Source organism: Melanotaenia boesemani, chromosome 8 (genome assembly GCF_017639745.1).
Source record: "Melanotaenia boesemani isolate fMelBoe1 chromosome 8, fMelBoe1.pri, whole genome shotgun sequence".
Taxonomy (NCBI): domain Eukaryota; kingdom Metazoa; phylum Chordata; class Actinopteri; order Atheriniformes; family Melanotaeniidae; genus Melanotaenia; species Melanotaenia boesemani.
In genome coordinates, this window is record NC_055689.1 from 30154983 (window position 1) to 30178791 (window position 23809).

At 38.9% G+C, this 23809-nt stretch overlaps 1 protein-coding gene across 2 annotated transcripts in view; it reads right to left on the bottom strand.

Annotated features, from left to right (window-relative positions):
* The window catches only part of LOC121643841 (receptor-type tyrosine-protein phosphatase N2-like), a 252573-nt gene that overhangs the window by 53433 nt on the left and 175331 nt on the right, over positions 1–23809 (bottom strand). For both annotated transcript variants that reach the window (XM_041991400.1, XM_041991399.1), the window contains exon 13: positions 6525–6737. In XM_041991400.1, the coding sequence (XP_041847334.1) occupies positions 6525–6737 (213 nt within the window). The remainder of the gene's footprint in view (positions 1–6524; positions 6738–23809) is intronic.

Below are 23809 nucleotides of genomic sequence, written 5' to 3' on the forward strand. Positions count from 1 at the left end.
TCTGCGCTATGACACTGATCTATGGGCTCGGATACGGACTCATAAATGCGTGCAGATTATTAAAGTGCTACAGTATCTGACCCGGGGATACTGTCAGAGCTGCTGGCGGGAGGCAGCACAAACATGCCTGCATGTGAAAGCCGAACAAGCGTGCAGTTGCTGGTATACAGGAGGCGATGAAGCAGAGCTAAATTTATTCTACAGTACTAGTTTTATGGACTTTATCTTCTCAGTGCTTATAGTTTTTAAGATTTCAAAAGAAGGCTTGTTTTTAACCTGATATAGGCCTCCTATGCATCTTTTTTTTTCATCTGAGGCAGTGTTCAAATTGTTATAGAGTTGAATACAAAATTATTCAAAATATTTTTTTTAAGAAAAAGGCCTCAGAGCACTGGTGCAGCTTCAGCTACTTAGTAAATCAAAACTTGGAATCTGTTTGAGTATTTTAAATAGTTTATACATGGTTTCTACCTCAGCTGAACCTGAAGTCTTCACATTAAATGTCTTCAGTGTTTAAATAAGCCTGTTAAACGTATGTGTGTCTGAAACTTAGTCATGTGTATATTCATTGGAATAAGTGATCTGCAGAGATGTTACTTTATAGTTGTTTATCATCTTATCTATAATAAACCTCTAATCAATACTCTGTTACAAATTATTCACGTATGAACCTGTTAGTTGCCTGACAGCGGCATTGATGGATGACAGAGCTTCATGGCAGACTCCAGCTGACCTGCTGTTTGGCATCATGACAAGTTCAAATCACTTTTAACTGATCTACTCTGAGTAATCCATAAGCTGGGTCTGAAATACTAGATGCAAATACACATCATTTCCAGGGAAAGACTGCAGTACATAAGCACTGGACACTGTTTTAGTTTACATTTCCCATAATGCACTGCAGGGCTGACATAAAAACCAGTAAATAATGAAGCTGTCATACAAATAACTCCTCAGTTTACATCGCAAAGCATTATCCATCTTTGAAAATCACCTCATTGCATCACTTAAATCTTGTCAGTGTAATTATCACATATAAAAGTATTATTATCCAACCGCCATTTGGCCTGTTTCTAAGAAGAAAATGTAGCATCCCGTCAGTTGAACACACTAAATTGTGGGTGTCTTATTGAAGAGGAAAACGCATGATCTACAACATCATGTATTTGAACGAACCCATACCCTGAACTTTGCTGCTGCAGCAAAATTGTCTTCGGTGTAATTAAAACTGCTTCAAAATGGCTTCTTTCTATGAGCCAATTAGAGGGCGAAAAGGAGAATAAATCCAGATTACCGCTATAACAGGTTGAGAATGTAAATACTGGAGATTTACTGTCCAGACAACTCTCATCTCCAAGGTGGTGTCCATTCAAACAGGCGAATCTTTATTTACTGCGTATTGATTCTCAATACATGCTTTATCTCACTAATCACTGTGTTTCATGGCTTGGAGGTCGGTCTGCTGAGCATTTTGAGACTTTTACAGGACTTTATGATGCCAGTTTGGGATTTTATGCCATCAGTGATGGAGCAGGTGGAACTCAAACACAAAACTCTTGTTTCATGCTTAATGGTATGGAAACCTATTAGTGCCAGATGGTGTTAGTGAAACACAACTGGTGAAATGCTGAAGGTCATCCAGCAATAAACATTTCAATGCAAAAATGAAATAGAAATGAAACTTTTTCCATTGTCTTGTCCATATTAGCATTTGTTTTTCCATTTATTTTTCATTTTTTGGACAGCTCCTGAATCAAATGCTTTTTGGCAAACGGGGATCCATTTCAACAACCACATTAACCTTGACTATAATAATAAAGGTGGATAAATGTTCACAATGATGGATTACTCATCACTGGCAAACTTTAGATCTTTTAGAAATTGGCCACAAAATACAATAAAATTAATGAAAATAAATGTATGTCAGGGAGGTAAGACATCAATCTTGAAATTGAAAAGAAAGTTTTCCAAAAGAAACAAGAAATTATGTGACTTTTTTCAAACAATTATTGGTTAATGAATAATTGGTATGACATCGTGAGGTACCGAAATAAGAAAACAATAATTAAACTCTTGGATAAGCCTTCATCAATTCTGAAGGACAATGGATAAAATCTCATCTACAGGAAGTCAAAACAGCAGTTTTGTACTTACCAAAATTAAATATAAAATCTTTTAATTACTTCTTGATGCATGGACAATATCTATCTTCTCTTTAAAAAAAATAAAAAAGGAAAGATCAATGAATGCTACTCGGGTACTAAATGTCAGCCTTGAAAGAAATGTTGTAATATGTTTTTGCGCAGGCACATTCTGTGTGTGTGTCACCTAAAAACACACCCAACAGCCCCTCTAATGGACATCGTGCTATAGGGAATGTAAGTGCTACATGACCATCTTGAATTGAATCATGCATCAGCTTGAGGTGAAGGCAGGCATGTCAGTGCAGCGAGGCATGTGTCACCCAAGGCACCCCCATTTTCTAAAGTTGGGGGTCGGAGTGTGTAAGTGCATCAGGCTTAAAGGAGGGTCTTGGTCTAAATTCCTCTCTGATCTAATCCAGGGGCCCCGACTGCAAGGACTCTGTATACGAACAAACAAACAAAAAGGGGAACAATAGTGTGGTGTCAAGACATGGTTAGAAACAAGGAGGGTAGAGTAGATAGAAACTAAAACGAGTAGTATTTGATGGGGATTCTGTGCTGGTAACTTTATATGTGGACTGCAGCTTCAAAAAGCTTTTGCACAGTTAAATGTACATTTTAGTAGAAAAGTCCTGCAGAGATTTTTAACTAGCCTAAAGACTTATAGAGGAATAAAAATTTAGATAAATAAACTATTGTTAGTATATTTTTCTTTGGGTTGCACCATTTTGCATCCCTATTGTTATTGCTTGCATCACTGGTTCAACTCCAGTGTTACACAAACTTTCCCAGAGTTGCATGATGCAACGGTACCCACTGCAAGTGAAAAGTGACCGTACAGTGGACAAGATTGTGTAGCATCCATGTCACTGCTGGAAAATGAATATCTGACTAAACTGACTTGAATCTGAGTAAATTGGAGCCAGAGATGTTTGGAGCTTAAATTGATATAAATTGTTACAGCAAACAGTTTGATGGTAAGAGATAAGCCCAAATCTCAGGGTTTAAATTTTAACACTTTTTGTTACGTCATCTTAACCCTGTATTTCCTCCTGCAGTGAATGAAGTTCAACATAAGCATTCAGCATGCAAACTTAAACACATGCAATGGCATGTTGATCTGCTATGTTTTTTAGGCTTCTACTTGAAAATTGTACAATAAAATTAGCATATCTCCACAACTGGAAAGTCCATTTGAATACTTTTGGAGTCATAGTAAAAGGAACACTTGTGATATTAAAATGGAAATATCAGTAAATGTTTTGTTAGTGAAGAATAAGTGAAGATGGAACATGGGACAAATGAAAAATGTTTCAGGATTGACTAAAATGTGAATATTCTTTAGGAACGATTTAGCGGGAGCTCTAAATCTCTATAAGATCATATGTGAATATGATCTCTGTAAAGGCCAACTCTGATAAAGGGAAGCAGAACAAAATGAAAGAGGTTTTAGTACAGGCAGTTCAGATGAGGTCTCCAAAGTGGTCATTTTGGCATAGTTTGGCAACTGTTTTTAAAGTTTTCTATGTGGAGAGGGACCTCAGGTTTTTAAAGATTAAGGCAGATTATCATAACTTACTCTTTCCAGTAGTCATTTTAACTTATGTGATTTTAGAACAAGAACATGTAGAAAATGACTAAACTAATAATAATGGCAACGAGGAGAAGAAATCTAAGAAGGCATCTATCATGCCAGTAATAGTAGGCTCCCTGAAATAAATAAAATGTAGTCGTTGGATTGAGTTTTAACTCTCAGAATCAATCAGAATATTAAAATATCTCCATTAGCTTGTAAATATTATATATTATAATATCTTAAATGATAACACTTTAAGATAATGTCTTGATTTAGGGAAATTTCATGCAAAAACCTTCCAGTTTCACTGCAGCTCCACTGTGATGGTTGTAATGGTCTCCTGCTGTGAGCAGAACGCTGCTTCAGCTCTGACAGAAAATTGGACTTTTAGGGTGAGATAAAAGTTTGGATCAGATGTAAAGATAAACTGAATGCAATGTAGCAGACTCCCTCGTCGGCTGCAGAGCAATCCAGGGACTGAATGACTGACAAGGATCATGCACCGCCTCCTCGCCCCGCGCCCTACGCTCTGACAGGCAACGCACACACTCCTCTGTAAACGCTTGTCAATCAGCATCCCCTTTGTCGGTGGTGGCCAATCCCGTGTTGCGGTTACACGGGGACCATCTGACTGACAAGCCAGCGGGGGAAGGAACTGAGAGCCAAAGGTGGTGAGGAATCAGAGGGAGCTGGTGGCACAGTGACTTCACAGGAAGGTGATGAGTGTGTGTGTGTGTGTGTGTGTGTGTGTGTGTGTGTGTGTGTGTGTGTGTGTGTGTGTGTGTGAGAGAGAGAGAGAGAGAGAGAGAGAGAGAGCAAGGGTGTGAAGTGAGGCCTCAAACAAATGCGCCAAGGGCAAGAATCATTAACATGCAGTAGCTGGCGAGTGTGTGAACTTGTACAGTGTGTGCATTATCAGTGTTTGTGTGTCTTTGACAGTCAGCATGAAGGAGCTGCAGTAGTAAGGCCGTCAGGCTGCCTGCCGCTTCCTGTCTGCTTTAATTGCATCTAGCCCTAGAGACTGTTCGCTCACGCGCGCACACACACACACATACACACACAGAGAAAGACAGAATCCAGCCCAGGGAACCCCTCTACACAGCAGTGCTGACAAAGAGACAAGGTTTACACAGCTAAGAACACCGAGGCCTTTCACTGAGGATGACGACGGCTCACTGCTGAGGCTCGATAAAGACGACAGAGGGAAGAGAATCAACTCGAAGGGCTTTGAGAGCAAAGCAAGGCCGAGTAATGCTCCCAAGAACGAGCAACACAATGTTTTTTTGTTAGCTTTAAACCAGATAAATAATGCACAAACACAGTCTTGTGATAGCATTTTGATTAGCATTTTCCAATTATAGGCTTTAAAGTCATTCTCAAAGGCAGCTAACCAAGAAGATAAGCTTTCTTATTAAAGAAAAACAAAGTTTTTACATAGACAGGAAGGTATGCAGCTGAAATACCAATGAGCTGCTAGATGAGTTGGATTAATGTTAAGAAACTTTACTTCCCAAGTAGTTAAATTACCATTAAGTAAGTTGATGTTTCGGACTTGTTGGCAAATGTTTACGTCACGTCTCTACAGAGCCCAAAGCGATGAGGTAAACCTTGACGCAGCAGCACAGTCTATTTCAGGAGTTAAAAATCCCTGGAGAAGAGCATAAAATGTAAGCACTTAGGGGACGGGCTGGGCTCATTATAAAATCAATGCTCACAGGACCACTCTCATTTAAAATCATGGCGGGGAAAAGGTCAGAGAGAAGCACGGAAAAATCTCAATCTAATTCTTTGCTGAAAAAGCCACTTAATATTGGATTCTGTAAATTAAATTTCACACTTGGCTATTCTGGCCAGAGGATAATTGCAACCAGCAGAGGAGGAATGGAAGTAACTAGAGGTGGAAAACCTGTTGGATATGTTAGATTTCTTAATGTCTCAAACAAGAAATGATAGCGAGAGACAATCGGTGGTCACCACTATTTAGCATCAGCTTCCTTCCTGAAGATCTATGAAGGATTTTTTTCTTAATTTCCCAATTAAATTTAAACCCAAGTGTTTTTTTGTTTTTTTTAAAGTTTTACCATTTTACAGGTTTTTTAGTCATGATGAAAATTAAAACTCCAATCAAAAAAGCTTGTGATTTAGCCTGCACTAATGAATAAACACCAATCTTAGGCTTGCTTTAATTGGGCGGCGCCTGCTCAGGCCAAAGGAGGTGGCCAATCAGAGTGCACCGATATGCTTTGTTCATTAACATGCAAATATGTGGAAGGTAAGACCATTCTGCTAGGCACACAATCACGAATTTAAAGTCTAGCTAAAAGGATAAAAGAATGTGTTACTCTATAAAATTATATGAATAAACAAAAAGAAAGTCATTTATCTTCCTGATGCATGCTTTGTTAATGCCTTAAGACGACCCCATTTACTGTAAACATCAGCTAATACAATGAAGTCTGAGGAAATAAAATGAGCATAAAAAGCATGTAAAGTTAGGAAATATATGTAAAATGAACAACAATCAGTATTTAATAATAACTGTATTATTTGCTGTGATTGTGTTATTAAGTTGTTAATCAAGCTCCCAAATATGAACAGGACAAATCTGAGGAACTAGAGAATTGATGGGAAAGAAAAGGATAGAAAAGATTTTTTTTATATATTTTTCTAAATGACAAACTGAGAAAGTAGTAAATTGATTTTAAAAATGTATTCTTAATAAAATATTTTTTTTTTCTAAGCTTTCACATGAAAATCACAGCTGAATAAGATTCACAGATGGTCCATGCAGTAACACCTCCTACCTGATAGGTGGCAGTAGCATCGCTGCCAGTATCCGTCCCCAGATTGGTGAGCTTTTCCTTAAGTTTGTGGTGGGAGCGATTGCGGAGGCAGTAGACCACGGTGGAGGCCAGTAGCACCCCAGCAATGCACAAGATGGACACAATGGTGAGAACGAGGAACTTGGTTGACTCTGCTTGGCTGTACTTGGTGGGAATCTGGTTGATCTGGCTTCCCTGTGGGCCACAAAGGAACAGATAAAACAAAGAGGTTAATATAATTCTTTTCCTATATTTATCAGGTGTGAGTGGCTCTCTTTGCAGCTCAACGAAGCGTGGTGCAGCAGAGATAAGAGTTTAGATTCATCGATGATGCTGTAAATGTATGTGGCCACGATGGAGGTAGATGCTTTGGGATAAACTGCAGGGGTGTGAAAACTGTGTGACTAAACGTGTGCAGGCTTTCAGTTTTTACTGATCTGTCAGACAAGAGAAACTAATATTTAAATTCAAGTGGTGAAGTGTAGGATTGGAACAACCCTGCAGGCTCCGAGAGGTTTGTGGGGTTTTTATACCCCAGGATTAAAGCATCCTCCAAACAGCCAAAACAGACAAATCACACTAAAATCCTTCATTTGACAAGATAATCTGACTGAAACCATTTCACTATTTTTGATATTAATGATTCCCCCCTTAAAAAACACACACACATTTAAATCTACAACAGAGAATTAAAAAACTGTAAAAACTTGTGGTTCTTTCCCTCTTTTGTTGGAAACCCATAAACATGCATATCTCTGTGCTCGATGAAAAGTATAATCACAAGCGTTTGTTCCACCATCTGTGCCCAGGAGTGCACGGAATACATAAACTCCTGTTTAGCAAAGCCTTCTGGATGTCTCTAGACACCTCAACACACCTTCACTACTACAAAAGTATCTGTTCAGAAGCAACGGACGATGTGGTGTCTTGACAACTACAACCAATTTAATCCAACGTGTGAGAACCAGATCCCAGAGCAAACAAACCGGAGATGAAAGATTTCTTTTCAGTCAGTCGGCTGCTCCGAGATAGCACAATGAACACACGTTCCACGATAAAAGTCTGAGCTGCTTCCTGCTTCATGAATGTGAAAAAAAAGAAAAATCACTGCTGCAATAATTTGAGAGGGGAAGTGAGTATTTATTAAACTGATAATTATGTGCTGCATCTCCTACTGCTGCTCGCTGTTCATTTTCAGATGTAGCGGGCCCTGTTGCATTTGTACCTGACGATTAAGAGTTAACAAAAGGCCACATAATTCCCCATTAGTACACACTACATAACGATGTTGACAACAAAGAGCGAGGCAAAAAATAAAGAGAAAAGGCGCAAATTGCACTGCCAATGACAAGGCTTACAATTCCTCCTGACAAGAGTTTTCAACAGAAATCAATAGCAAAAACAGCTTTTTATTGCCTTGTTTCTTCTTGGATACATGTTTCTTCACATCTTTGTAGGACAGTAAAGATGAATTATTCCCCTTTTACTCATACTAACACTTACTAGAGCTATTACTTTGCTTGGCTGATAGTTTTAAGCTGTGTTAAAAAAAAAAATAAAATAAAACAATAATAATAAAACAAAGGAAAAAACTGTGTCTTTTTACTTCTCACAAAGGCGGCAGGTTTCCTTTAGGGTGAAGGAGGAAGGCGGGGGGGGGTTAGGAAGGAAAAAAAAATCCCTGTCCCTCAGTGGTAGAGGTCACAGAGATTAGGCGAGGTGTAGCGTGGTGAGTTAATGGAAAGGAGGCTTTGAAAGCAGTAGGGAGGAAGGGGGCAGCCCTGTCGGATCCCTCCTGCCTGCCTGTCAGCACAGAGGAACCCTAGGAGGTGGGAAAAGGAACGCTCTACACGAATTGTTCCGGAATTCTTGTGGGGTTTCAGGGTGCGACCACCCTCCCCCCTTTTCCTCATAACCATCACCACCATCACCACTCGATAACACTCCCCCCCCACCCAACCCCCATGATTGCATTCATTGCTGCTGCATTCAGCACCTAATAAAGAGTGGCCGCAGAAAGACCCACAATGGGGGACAACAGTTGTCCGACGCTTTGTGAGGTTTCCAATTTGCTTATGGAGCTCTAAGCCGTACTGTAAAAAGCCGGTTGCATAGTAATGTGACAGGCCTGAAAGCAAACAGTGGGCGTCTATGACTGCACGAAAGGGCTCTTTTCCAATGCAGAGGGGGGAAAAAAAACGTATAATGAAGCTGAACAAAAAAAGAAAATGTGAGAAATTCAGCTGTGAAAGGACAGATCTGATCTACTAGTGAGTTACTATTAAGGCTGTTCATAAATCTGTAACAAACATTCAGAGTGTGCAATCAAGCTACATTTGTATGGCTGCAGGCATTAATTTTGTATCAGATGTGTAAAAGCAGATATAATTAATTGTGGGATTTTTAATGCTTCTTTTCATTAATGTGGTTTTAATGAAAAAAAATAAGCAGTAGCAAATATGAGCCACCGAGGAAGCATCATAAAGAAAAGTAGCTGAGCAGCACCCTGTAAGTGTTGTGGGCTTGGCATGGCCATTAATAATGCATTATTGCTGATTCCACATGCTTTCACTGCAATCATCTTTTGCAAAATGTATATAACCCCCCCCCCACCCCAGATCAAATAACTTCATTTGTCATTTTACTCCCTGAGTCATCTCATTGTTTTGTCAAATTAAGTTTCATGGAGAGGCATTGCATCTTGCTTGGCTAGTAATGGCCCATAATTCAAAGCTCTAACTGTAACAGCTCAGTCATCTTTCATGGGACAGATGCCGGCATTTGCAAAGCGCGTACAGACACATGCACACACCGATTCCACCCCTCCTCCCCACTTTTTGCTCTCTTTATCATGGCTGCCTAGCATGTCTGTCTATTGATTCAAACAAATGTAGCCCGACCCCACCTGCTTAATCAAGTTTGGTTGCAGTTGTTAGTAACAGTAAAAGGGGTGGAGGACTTAGTGTCGATGCGGTAGAGGGAGTAAGAGGGAGAGACTTGGAGGGGTGTGTGACTTGTTAGTTTGCTGCTATGAAAAATGAGCAGCCATTCTGCCGGCGCTGCAGAGGCAGATGTAGCAGAAATTTGCAATGATTAAAAATCTAACGTTTGCCTAGGATGGAAGCCGGGACATTCACTAATGTCCAAGTAAACTGTGCAAACAACCTTTTCAGTAACATACAACAAGCATTTTAATACCTATATATTGCTCGAGCTGTACATTTTAAGTAAGAGGTTTTCAGCCCGGCTCTGCAGCTCCAAGGCCGTTTCCATTATCCCTCCTGTGGCTTAACACTTTCAATCAAATTACAGCTTGATTGAGGGAGCTGTGACTGCTGGTGAACTAGACCTCAGTGGAGGGAAATTAAAGGATAGATAATTTAATTCATGTTGCTGATATGATTGTGGGTAAAAGGAATAATCTTAGACAGTAATCAGTATGACTCCTGATGATGGTTAAAAGGAACACAGTCACAATAAATCAGAACTCCAGACTTTAATCTCCATCATTACTGGCTCAGATGTCAGAATTTTCATTATTTATCAAAAAAAAAAAAAAAAAAAAAAAAAAGTCCAGTTCGACTGAGTCAAAACAAAAAAATAAATAATAATAAAAAAAAGGAAACATTTCCCTAAACGAATGAGACAACAGGAGTTCCTTTCCTCTATTGTCCAGCTGCTCCAATGACACCAATTGTACTTGCAAATTTTCCATTTCACTAACTCAAATGTGACGTTCAGTTCGTCTAGAATGAGTATTTCTGAAAAAGGTTCACGTATCCCATGGAGGATGCTGGCTGGCTGGTGAGATACACTCTCTAGAGACAGCCAGGCACCCTCAAACAGGGACAAAACCTCCCGAAAACTACAATGAAAAGTCTCATTGTGGAAAATCTTTCAAGAGTTTTTCTATTTTTCTTCCGGTGATTATTTTTTCATTAAGTTTTCGAAGGAATATTTGCAGCTGTTTCTACAAAAAGAAAATGTTACAGAAACAAAATAAAGAAACAGAAGTGTGTTTAGCTCGTGGTATCTGGAGCTGAGTTTGAGGTTTGTTCAATGGAGTGCTTCGAGGTCTCCTGGTTGATGTGTGGGTGACAGGGTGTGTGAGATTGTGCATGTCTGTATGTGTGTGTGTGAATAGGGGTGTGGATTAGCCAGGCTTCCATAGACAAAAGGCAGATGGATTTGCACGGCTCTGGCTTATTCAGAATGGGTAAAAAAGGTCAGAGGGAGAGCAGCGAGCAGCTATTGTTTTCCTCCACGATGACTGCTGTAGAAAACAAAGATCTGCCCCTCACCTCTGATTCATCCCAGGCCTTGCAAAAAGTTCAGCCTGGATCTTCAAATGTTTCAGCAAACAGACATACACACCCAAACCATGTAAGTAAAGGACTTAAATGAATCTACTTGTGAGTGATTTGACTCACCTGAGTACTGGGGTTATCACATCTCATAAACTCACCCTCATGCACAAACACAAACGGATGATGTAAAACTTCATATTAAACGCAAATATTCAGCTAATACATTTACATTTCAGATTAGTTCCAGTATTTTAAAAGAATGAACCAGTGACTGAATAAAAGAGAGAGAGAGAGAGAGAAAGACACAACATATTTGCATTGCAACATTAAGACATTAAAATTTAAATGTTGCACTTAAGAAGTGCAAAGCAGCAGATGGAGAAAATATAAACAGCCACAAATCCCATAAAACTGAGGGTTGCAACGTTAGAGTGAGATGCAGCTGCAAGCAGCCTCTGGACCGGGATGCATGTCAGTCAGTGTCTAAACTCCACAGATACTCTCACTGCAAGCTCACCTTGAACAAAATGTTGGCTCATTTTTCTCCTTCTTTAAAGAGAAAGATGGCCATGGCTGCATTAAAATATTTATAATTTAATGTAAAGCAGAACACACTCCTCAGCCTTGTGGAATGAATGAATGAAGAATGAGGAGTAAGAGCAGGATAGACTCGTCAACATCTTTGAAAAAGAATTTTTAGAGCAGCGAAATTCAACAGTAGCAGAAGAAAATCAAAATACAGGAACATGTTAATAACTAAATAAAATCCTACCAAAAATCCATGGCAAGGTAACGCAACAGACACCTCGTCCTTCGTCCATTTCCCATTTCACTCCGGCTGCACCGACACCTCAGACGCAAACACCAGCAGCAGAGGAGGAAGAGGAGACAGTGAGAGGCAGATGGAGGGAGTTTCATCTCCTCCCATCATCTCCTTTCTCCTCACTTGAAAATATTTAGGGAAAAAAGAAAAAGTTCCTGGTTTCCTCTCCTCCTCCATTTTCCTGCCAATTGCCTCAAATGTTGTTTAAAAAAAGAAAAAGAAAAACAGAAAAAAATGGAAATCATGCAAAGGATTTGCTCCGGTTTTTTCCTTGATGCAATTCAGCGCATGTTTAAGAGGGAGAGTAGAAGAGAGGAGTGGAGTGAGATGACCGGCAGCCTCCGCCGCTTCCACTAAGATGATTTTTTCTCTTTTTTACCCCCCCCCCCCCCCCTTTTTTTTTTTTTTTTTTTTTAAGAGAGAGAGAGACTACAAAGTGCACTGTGGGGCTCCTCCTTATATTCCTCCCATCCCTCCCTCCATTCCCAGCCCTGTCTACAGCACATGTCACCTCCCCTCGTTGCCATGGCGACGGCTCCACATGTTGCCGACAGGAGGGGAGAGGAAGAGGAGTTTAGGAAAAGAGAGTAAAGGAGGGGGTAGGGGCAAAGAAGAAGAAAATGGGGAGCGAGCATGGATGAAAAAAATTGGAAAGAAGGAAGAAGGAAAAGAGGAGGAGGAGAGAAACGGGATGAGGCTGTGAGGAAAAGATTAGAGGAAAAAAGGGGAAAAGTGAAGAAAGGAGAAGAAAAGGAGCAACAAAAACATCCGTCTTTACAACAAATTCAGACAGGCTCAGTCTGATATTCTGAAAATAATTCTGAGGCAAAGAGACTTTCTCCTGTTTTTGGAAGTAACTGGAAATATCTTCCACCAGATCTGCTGGGAAAAAAAGCTTTTTCTCAGTTCAAGAAAATTAATGGGACTAACATTTCTCTAAGAAATAAGCTGGATTATCCACATCAGCACTGCAGTGTTTCTTTACTTGACTGTTATTAGATTTCATGAAACATGGTCACAGAGAAAGAAAAGAAAGAGAAGATTTGATTAAAATGATTGTATCCAATTTTAAAATCCATTTCTAATCGGTTCAGCCTGGATATGATCAGCAGTTTATATTATCACAACTAAAAACACACATTCACACTGCACTTTGTCTTATTTTCAGCCCATGAAGGTTTTCTTTTTTCTCCGACATACATACCTACACTACTGAACACATCTGAGGCAAAGTGGAGTTCAGTGCCTTGCCCAAAAAACTTTGACATGTAGACCGTTTAAACCAGGAATAAAACCATTGTCCTGAGCCACAGTCACCCAAACAAACAAACAAAAATCAGGATTGTTTAAATATTACATATGTAACATAAACAGGACTGATTTTATCTATGTGGAACAATAATTTTTACTATACAGTGTCTGTTTTTCTTCAAATATTAATGTATACGACAATGCATAAATGAGTCATGTCAACACAATGACTACTTAGCAAAGAGCCAAATTTAAATGTTTAAACTGCATCTTTAGGCACTTTATTACCAGGAGTCCATTGCACAGGCACAGATTTCATTTTACTATTCTTTAGTTGGATTAATGAAAAATGTCAGTGACATACGTTTAATTGTACGTTTGGACTAACAAGACTTCCAAGACGCTGTTAGACGAAAATGTGGCATCTTTCAGGCTGTGAGACATGCTACAAAAAAAATAAATAAATAAAAAAAATAAGAACAAAGTATGTTTCAGGTCTAAGAAATTACCTCCAGAGCATGTAAATCTGAAAGGAATGTCCCTAAGGTTTAGGAAAAAAAATCCAGCAAAGACAGGACCAAAGCGATGCATCTGGACCTTCTGTCCATCTGCTGTTGGCTGAAGCCTCCTCAAAAATGGTTTCCATGGAATGATAGCTGTTTAGAAGCCATTCTTATGGAAGGGAAACAGGAAGAAAAGGCTGAAATATGTCACATGACACAAGAATTAACCTTAGAATTACTGGTATTGAGTCCTATGGAGGGATGGAGCCTCTCCAGAGCCAAGACCTCAACATTACTGAAGCAGTGTGAAAGAAATGAGAAATGATGGGTGTCTCAAGACTTCCACATGTTACAGTAAATGATGCTCAAATATTCATTATAAACCACATACCTGTGTGTGTTTGTGCATGTTTGCACAAGCTCAAATATACACCTCCACTCTCAGTAGGAAAGGGGTAAACAGGGGAGAAAAAAAAATATTTTGAACAGCTGATGGGATAAATTGGACTTGTTACAGCATATCCCCCCAGTAGATGGCACCCTATGTGACCACCTATATCCCCTGTAGGAAAAACTGGCACATCATGAGGAGGACCTACACTGTAACATAAAGGTGTCTCATCCTGTGGCTGATCAGTGCAGCTATCGTAGTCTCTGCTGGTCAACATAGAGAAATACTGGATAATTTATGCCGTTGGGAAAGTGACCTGTACATGTCTACACACATGGACAAACATGCCATTAGGCCTAATCAACAAACAAGGCTAATTAGTTATTAAATGCTAAGTGTGGGGAGGGATGCGTGGCAGCCAGCGGTAGACTCTCAGCTGCAGCAAACATCAAGGAGAAGGGTGGAGAAGTAAGTCAGGAACATGTATGTTTGGTAGCGTGTGTGTGTTTGATGATGCGACTGTGGAAGGCAGAAAAGGAATTTACAGTTTTGCCTTTCATGTGTGGATATCAACTATATTTGTGTGCAGTTTTGTTGGTGTTTGCATGTGTGTGTGCATGCTTTGGCTGACACCTCCCACCTACCTGTGTGTGCAGTTCAGCTTGGAAGAGAAAGTGAGGGTGCAAAGAGAGCAGATGCTGCCTAATGCAGATGACAAGGTCCCTTCTTGGTTAGTGTGTGTGTGTGTGTGTGTGTGTGTGTGTGTGTGTGTGTGTGTGTGTGTGTGTGTGTGTGTGTGTGTGTGTGTGTGTGTGTGTGTGTGTGTGTGAAGGGAAGAAGGGCTCTTCAGTTTATCTTTCAATTCAAACCCCCCTTAACATACCCCTCCAACTCCTTCACAGACACCCCCACACAACCTTTTGTCCCTCTTGGTGACAGCTGGAGGTGGCAGGCAGTGAGGACTCTGCTCTAGTCTCCCTGCAGAAGGGGAGTTGCTTTGTGGTTGATGGTTTGGGAGGGGGAAACAGTGCTTTTCAGTCTAATTCCACCCCACCCCATCCTCTTAATGCTTCTGTCGACCCCCACCTACCTAACCCTCACTGTTCTAAGTGTGAACGAACAGAGCTGGAAGACAAAGTTAAGGGAGCTCTGGGTGCCAATATTTCATTCCCTTTCCCTTCCTGCAGCAAGGAAATCGCTTTTCCTCTGTGCAGCTACGCCCATCCAACACACACACACACCAACTGCTGCCAGATATACCTGCTTCACCCCGTCTGTCTGAATCACAGCTGTAACAACATAAAAGCAGCAGGTTTAATCACCTCAGTGGAAACTTTAGTGCATCTCTGAACTCTCAATCCGCTGATGTGGCGATTTATTGCATCTAAATATTTCTCTTCGATCACAGGAGTGGGATTAACTCTTCAGATTGGGTGGGGCTATTTGTATTGAAGATAAAGGGCCATTTTTATTTACAAGTCATGTGAAAAATAAAATATACCCCCTTTTAAATCTAATGTTTTTTCAGAACATAAATTTAGAAAAAGGCCACTCATTTATCAACCATGCTTATGCATTCTTGTGTGTATTTAGTGCTTGAGAAAACGTTTAAAATTTACTAACAGCGATCTATGTACACACCTAATGTAGTAGTTGAAGAGGGAAACACGATCTCAGCTTCCACGTTAATTCTTTATTCCATCAAAATAATTATTACTCAGTTACTAAAAAACTAAAAAACAGACGTGTAGCTTCATTGATTAAAAAAAAAAAAAAGACAAGTGGCAGACAGTTGAGAACTTATCACTGATCTGATGTTATCAAATGATATTTTAAACTCTGTGACATCACACAGTGACTTCTGATCAGATGCTGCTTCCTGGAAGACATCCAGTTAGATTTCTGCTGTGATTTTGGAGCTGCTATCCAAGTTTGGTCAGGTACATGAGAAAGAAGGCAGATCCCTGACCATCACTAAGCTGGATCACGCTATCCATGCTTAATGCGATCTTTTCTCCAGGTCAAAATACATTTATTTCTCTTAAACAAATCAATATGAGACTGAAATCAAACAAGAGTGCTGGAATGCTGGAATGTATGTGTAAGTGGACTAAAATCCCCCACAATAATGTGAGACACATAATGTTGTACAAAAATCTATCAGCTAAAGTTATTGGTGCTAAAGGAGGTTTTACAGTATATGCTACTGAATTATGGAGTGAAAATTTTTTCTCCAAACCCTGTTTCTTCATTTTTGGTTAGTTTATGTAAAACTAATAGTAAACATGATCACAACTGCTGCAAATTGCCTTAGTGCAAGCCAGAGATCACTGTTCCATGAAACTAACAGAGCCACATCATCTGCAAATAGCAAGGATGCTAATCAGAGCCCTAGACTAAACACCTTCTTTGGCCACACCTTAAAAGATTCTCTGTAAAGTAGGTGATCTGAAATAAAAGGGTCTAGACAAATGCCTTAAACTGAGGTGAGAATTGAACTAATAAAGTGGACATAAGCTATGACATGACAATGTTTCAGTGTGTATGTGCATCAGTGCACTAGCATATAACCTATAACAACTACATTTTTTGTCTGTGAGCCAACTAATAAATGACTTCTGCACTGTATTAGTAACATTACTTAATGGGAATTTTACTTGTTTTTTTATCCAAATTTTGCTGTTTGGTAACATGCACAACAGTAAAATGTTGGCATCTCCCCACATCCTTTCATTTTGATTTATGAGAACACTTCAGTTGCAGAGTTTTGCAAATTCATGGACTAATTTCATTGTTTTGCAGGATTATCTTACATATCTTACAGAACTTTTTTTCTTCAGTGGGTAGTTAAACACTGAATTCTGTAGTTTTTAACTTTAAATCATGCACATTTTACTAGGCAGTTCGGTGTGTTGCAACTGATGTCATGAACACTGAGTTGGGTTATATTTATAAAGCCTACATCTAAAGGTGCTTACCACTGAACACATTGTATTCTAAAAGGCCTTGGTATGAATGGAAAGTACTGTACGAGGCCAGTGGAGGGGATGTGCTGTGTACCAAAGTACCAAAGGTTTGCATTGGTTTTTACCAGGATCTGATCGCAATAGATTTGTCTGAAAGGAGCTTTGTGTCCATGCTGAATGGCCCTCCTGCATTTAGCTCTGATCTGTGACCAGAATCTCTAATGCCAGTTTGTTTTAATTCTTGTACTATGCCACTCTTTGCTCCTACAGAAGCTGCAAGACAATTTTGGAAGTCTCTGCTCTCACGGACAAATAAAGGAAAAGAAAATAAAATGCAAAAGAATGACAGAATACTGACTGGAGAGAAGAAAATTACAAGATTTGTATTGTCCTTAGTGGCCAAAGAATATTACCAAAGATGCCAACATGTACAAATATTAACTAGACACAAATGCACCAATTTCCATCAAAATGCTGTCCTAAAAAAACTACATAAAATGTACAAACAGATCAAAAATAGATTTAAGATGCCATAAAACTTCCTCAGCTGGATGTACTTGTGAAGTCCTCCACTCCACTTTATTGCAATGTTGTAGTTTTACTGAGAGTTTGGTGCTGTTCCAGGCATTTCACAAAGAAAAAAACATGCTCCACAGTTAAACAATGAAGGTGCAACAGTTCCATTTTCCACCCTAAAATAAGCTAAGATTAAGTGTGCAAGCAACTACAACATAGCTCCTCATTAAACCAGAAAATTTTGGAACAATTCTACGAGCGGAAAATAAATCGAGTAATAAATTTTAACTTTATCATCAGTGGTTATAGCAGAAATTAGACGAGTAGATGTGCTTTTATTAAGTGTGTTTGCAACGGAGGAGCAGTGCTCTTTGTTTGAATAGGAAACATTGCTCCATATTGCATGTTAGGTGAGAGTTGCTGTCTTTAGAGGATTGCTCTTGTGTATTTGTGGCCACTTTTATGTTTTCTTTGCAGTAAAGAAAAACAAAGTTGGTCTAAAAGGTCAAATCTAATGGAGAAGTAAAAAAGTACTAGAAGAACAAGGAAAGGTGTTTGAAAAAACTAAGCAAAATAATAATCATTTACTCATGTTCAGTGTATTTTAAAAATTAATATCTAAATATAACCATTTTATGCCTAAACTTCACCAACCATGACTGGCAGAAAAATAGAAAATTTAGAAGATGTTGGATCAAATCTGAGTGGAGCTTTTCAATCCACGGAATATATATGTCCACCCACTCCTCTGACCTCTTTATAAGTATTCAAACATCTAATAGTTGGGCAGCATCACAAGACAATTTCACGTAAGCTAAAATGTAAGAAATTTAAATTTTGTAAAAGGAAAAAGTAGACCAGATGCATCCAAGTTCATTTCAAATCTGTGGATGTGTCCATGCAGTTTTCTCCAGATTTATAAAGCAGTTTATAAGCATGGTTCTCTTTTATAAATATCAATCGTCATTAAACTGTATGCATGTGCATGAATGATATTTCTACTGTCATTAACACATAAAGCCGTCAAAAATAAACTGTTTTTATAATTAATAAAACTGAGACCCTCAATGAAAAAAGGAGATCTGTTTTATTTGGTGCTTTCAGTTCTGTAATTATGAACAGAATAAAACTGCTGAATTTAAAAAGCAACAACTTATCAGATAAAAGATAAACCTGGTGATGTAAAAAAGAAATGGAATAACAATCAGCAGCCACGATGTGCATCTTTTTGCACATCACCTCAGGCAATGGCAGATAAAAGAGTAGCCCTGTACAGTATAGATCCAGTCCTAGACCTATACTGTACTGTAGAGATGATCAGCAGGGATGCAAAGATGAGAAGATGGATCATTTCAGCTGTGTTTTGTTTGTTGTTTATTTTTTTTTTTTTAATGTAATCCTATGGAAGTCTGTGATTTTCTGCCAAAAAAGCAAAAACTCTAAAGATGTGTTTTTTTTTTTATCTTTTAAAATTCTCATAATAGATCTTCCAAAGCCAATACTCACCTCACACGACTAGTTATTTACAGATCCCACATTTACAGTTAATAAGAGTAAACTGTGAAAACTGACTGAGGAAAAACAAGAAAATTACAATCATGTTGCGCAAACTCCATGAAATTGTCTGTTTTGGTATGTGGCAAATTATATGTCCGATCTCCACCTCATATCACAGATAATACTATAATGCTGTAAAATGAAGGTAAAGAATGTACATACACAATTTTAAATACAACAGAGGCTGACGCTCCTTTGAAAGATGATCAGTCTTTTTTTTTGTTTTTGCATAATACTCATGTCTGATTCCATGAAGCAAAATTCTGTTAGAAGATTTCTTTTAAAAACAGCCTTGCATAAGCATTGCAGATCTTTATTATCTTATACTCACCAGTTCAGTTTATTCTGTATTCTTTTTGCTGTGTGGAATGTAAACACTGATATTGGCCATTAGGATCCCTGATGTACGAGTCCTGCCTGATTTTATTCTCTGTTACCACTAACATCCAGAGCCCTGGGTGACAAAGTTCCTGCTGTCATTAACTATGGACGAACAGAAGATTTTAGACCAACAGTCTCCACATAATGAGCTCAGAAAACATCACTCATCTCACAGCCGTTAAAAACAGCCACGTCTCTCTCTTTGTGTGATGGCTTCATAGCGACACGGACATCAGCTCCACCGTCAGCTCTGTCAGATGGGAACAACCTCAGAGGCCACTGTCGCCTGGATACTCACATACAGCTTATGTGATATTCAAATGGTCACCGATGGATACCAAATGAAACGGTTGCTCTTGTTTTTCACTAAAATGACAGCTCATTCAGCTCAGGACCACCAAACTATTGTCCTTTGTGTGAAGCAAGATATTTGGGATTCCTATGACCCACCATTGCTGCCCCCGTGAATCTCATCTTCAAGGATGGCACCCAAGACAAAAGAGCCATCATCCGGATGATATGGTAGCCCCTCAGCCCTGACGCCCCCTGGGACATAAATCTTCAACGTACAGTATGCAAGCATAACATCTGGTCTGACTGCAGAACTGACAGGGACTAAATATTTTATACAGTTTGTCTTAGAGCTACAATTACAGCGTATGTCTTTATTGTAAAGAGGAAATAATAATAAAGCAACATTTACTCAATAGCACAAAATACTAGTACATAGAAGATTCTGACATACTTTTAAAATAAAAATCTTAAAGTTTTAAAGACAGATTTCTAAAAAGAGTCTGAACAAAAATCTAAGAGAATTTTGACACAGCTGAGGAGAACCGGCTGATCTATGCCGTGTCTCACAACCCATAAAGCTAAAAGCCTGCTGGACTGAGGTGGAGACAGCCTATCATGTTCGGTTTCAGCTGAGTGGTGGAAGTGTGCGGATGGACTTCTGTGTTGATTTAACATGGAAGATGTCACACTGGATTTTCTGAGCAGGATTAGCAAGGAAGGCAAGTTTGATGGAATTGATTTTTGTAGTTGTATCACTCTGAATGGAGCAGATATCAAAGTGTGCATAAGGCATGTAAAAACATCGGTCCAGAAATTAATCCTCAATGTAATTTCCCAATTTGTTTAATTCCTGTGTTACATTTTATGCTACACTTTCAGTATTATTTTGAAAAAAAGAGAAAACAAAAAGAACAAATGTAATAATCTGAGTCATTACTTTGACTTTGTCTACGTCTGGTGACTGATATATATATATATTTTTTTTTACAGATGCACACATTGATCACTTTTAGATGTTCACAGTCAACAGCAAACTGAACCATAGTTAAGTTTGTTTTATGACTCAGACCTTTGGATCAATCAGAGGACATTACTGCAGCCAAAACGGGACACAGGATAACTGAGCCATGCTAGCATGTGGTTAGAGCTGGTTAATTTAATCCGATGAAATGGAGGCTCATGTAATTACCTCTCACCATCATGCTCTCTTCTGAAACCGAGCTGTTTACGCCCACAGGACTCTTTAAAGTTTGGGTCAGTATTTGCATGCCAAAGGGATCGATTTTAAAATAAAAATGCATTCCTCAGCTATTTTATTGTAGCAATTAAAACCTGATATAAGGCAGGAATGGAAAAATGAAGGACATAATTTAGCATGTAACAAAACATTTCATGAAGCCATGTTGATCTAACAGTATCAGAATAAGCATTTAAACATTATTCTGATTTTCTGGAAGAGGATTGGCTCATACGCTGCCTTAGGTTTTCAAAGGCTGTTTATGAAAACAGCCAACATGCACTGATTCATCTGTACATTTCTGTTAATCTCGTTTCTTCAAGCAAGGTTGTAGTGTTTATATATAACCCTAACCCTGCAGAAACAGCCAGAGTTGGTGGTCCTTAAGCTTTAGCTCTGATTCTGTGTTTGTGTAAGATGATGCCATCTTTATGCTTCATTTTTGTTATAAAACCATTCCTTTTTTCACCTCTGCAGGCTGCTCTGCCCTGACTTTACAATGTTTTCTCCATTTAGTAGTTCTGGCTTTATTTGTGATTCCACAGTTGAAACATCAAATTAAACAGTCTATTTTTTTCTATTTCAAAGATAACAGTAGATAAAACTGTGCTTCTTCATTACTGTTGCACTCATTGTTATATTTATTTACCTCTGGCACAAGGTATGATGTTACAATGTAAGTTAATAATAGGAGTGCATGCATCAGTCCATGGCTAAAAGTAGGAGAGGGGCTTAGCTTTCAGTATCCGAGTACCGTTTCACAATGACGGATTTATTTAAAAGACCTGTAGATACCCACTTTTTATAAATGCATAGACAATTTTACATGTCTGGTCCCTGGATGTTAATTTGGGAAATCTAACTAGTCTTGAAGATTGTGCTTGATGTTGGTAGTAAAGCTTAAAAGCAACAAAATGACCCATGTGCAAATTTAATTATAATAAGTGTAGTGTGAAATCAAATTTAAACAACATAAAATACAGAACTAGCTTTAAGTGGTGCAAACACACCAAGACAACACTGTGAAAATGCCCCATTTAATACACACAGTGGGTTGTGTGGGAGTGTACAGATGTAGGTTTCAGAAATTACACTGTTAATCAAGATTAATGCAAAAGCCCAGACTTGGGTGAGTTTTTCCTCATCATTCTGTATTACTCTAGTCTCACACACACACACACACACACACACTGTCATTCACCTATAGCGAAGCTCGCTGCACAAGCTGGAAAAAGGCTTGACAGAGGAAGCCGATGTAAGTGTCTTCTCTCTGCAGTCAGAGAGACGAGCATGAAACGATTCTCCTGACAGACTCAAGCGGAGCTACATCACCATCAGACAGTCTAAGTCTGTGAGCTCCATTTCACCAGTCCGATCACATCCGAGAGCTTAAAGGCACTGTGTCCTCACTGTTGTCCCCCACCATTAAGTCATGAAAAAATGTCCCCATCAGAAAAACTGTCTGCCAGCTATTTGTTTAAATAAGTTAATGCTTTCCTGGCAACCTGACAAAAGACATTTATGTTTTTCTAGGAAAAAACTTCAATACCAGTCTTTTATTAGGCATTGAGTTAATATATAGTACAGGGTAAAAGCTGCTTGATGCTGTAGCAGTTATTACTGATTAAACCTTTGCTCCAGGAATCATATCTATAAATCTTTGATTTATTACAAGCAGTTTAGCTTTGGGAAGTCGGATAACAGAGATGACCTGCTAACTGCTCATGGTGATGTACCCACAAACAACAGTGTATTAACGATGTGACCTTGTATCACTTCAAATCCACTGTAAAATCTATAATATAATCTTTGACCACAAACCACAATTTGCTCAAGACAATTTGTCTAACCTTCCCCTTCCATGTGAAAAAGCTTGCACCAGAGCCAGTATGGTTTTGTCCCTTCTGGGTTACTGTGGAAAAAAAGAAGAACTGCATGGCTGTGGGGTGCAGCCTGTAGTATCTTTGAATATGATAAAAATGCAGCCCCTTTTCTTGAAATCATATATAAAGGAAAACACATTTTTCATAGTCATGGGTGTAGAATTGGGTGGAGACATGTCTCTACCATTTTCTGTTGGACAGAACGGCTGAGAGATCCCTGCGGCGCTGCTACAAGTCCCACATTTGCTTATAAAGAAATCTCACTACATCACCAATGCGCAGAACTGCTGATCCGCCATGCTGGGGGAGGAAGCATTATATTTACAGCACTTTAGCAGTCTCTTTTTCATCTGTGCTGTATTAGGAAAATCTGACAAGTATTTCATCCTGTCACGGAAGCATTGCAGTGATAAATACGTCACAGAGAACAGTGGACTTCTGCAGAACCACACCCAAGTGATGTGGTTTTGGCTGACTGTGGGTTTGATATAAAGAACAGTTTGGCCATTATGTGCACAGAAATAAAGATGGCTGCATTTACAAATGGGCTGGCGATGTTGAGAGAACAGGTGAGGTGGTACACCTGAGTATTTCTGTAGACAGATTTTCTTGCTGCAGGATTTTACATGACACGGTACCGATCTGGATGTGACTTCTATGTACAGATGAAAACATCACCTTCCTCCACCAGGTTGTGATGTTTGTTGTTCTCTGATTCGCATGAGTCCCACTGGTTCCAGAGTGAACCTGACATCAGAGCAAGTTAAGTCTGTTGATATTCTTTTATTGTTCTAATAATTAATGGATCTGCTTTTTCACATACAGTATCTCACAGAAGTGAGTACACCCCTCACATTTTTGCAAATCTTTTATCATGATAAAATCCATTTCATGGAACAACACTATAGAAATGAAACTTGGATCATTTTTAACTATAGAAACTAAACTTTCATTTTCTGTATGTTTAATTTTGATTGTGTTGTCCAATGAAAAGATATACTAAAATATTTGCAATAATGTGAGGGGTGTACTCACTTCTGTGAGATACTGTATATTCCAAATATCTAGATATGTCTTTTCTTTTCATTAATCCCACAATATTTATAAGAAATTAAATCATACAGATAAGTAGATAATGTCAGTTCAGAGTCACAATAT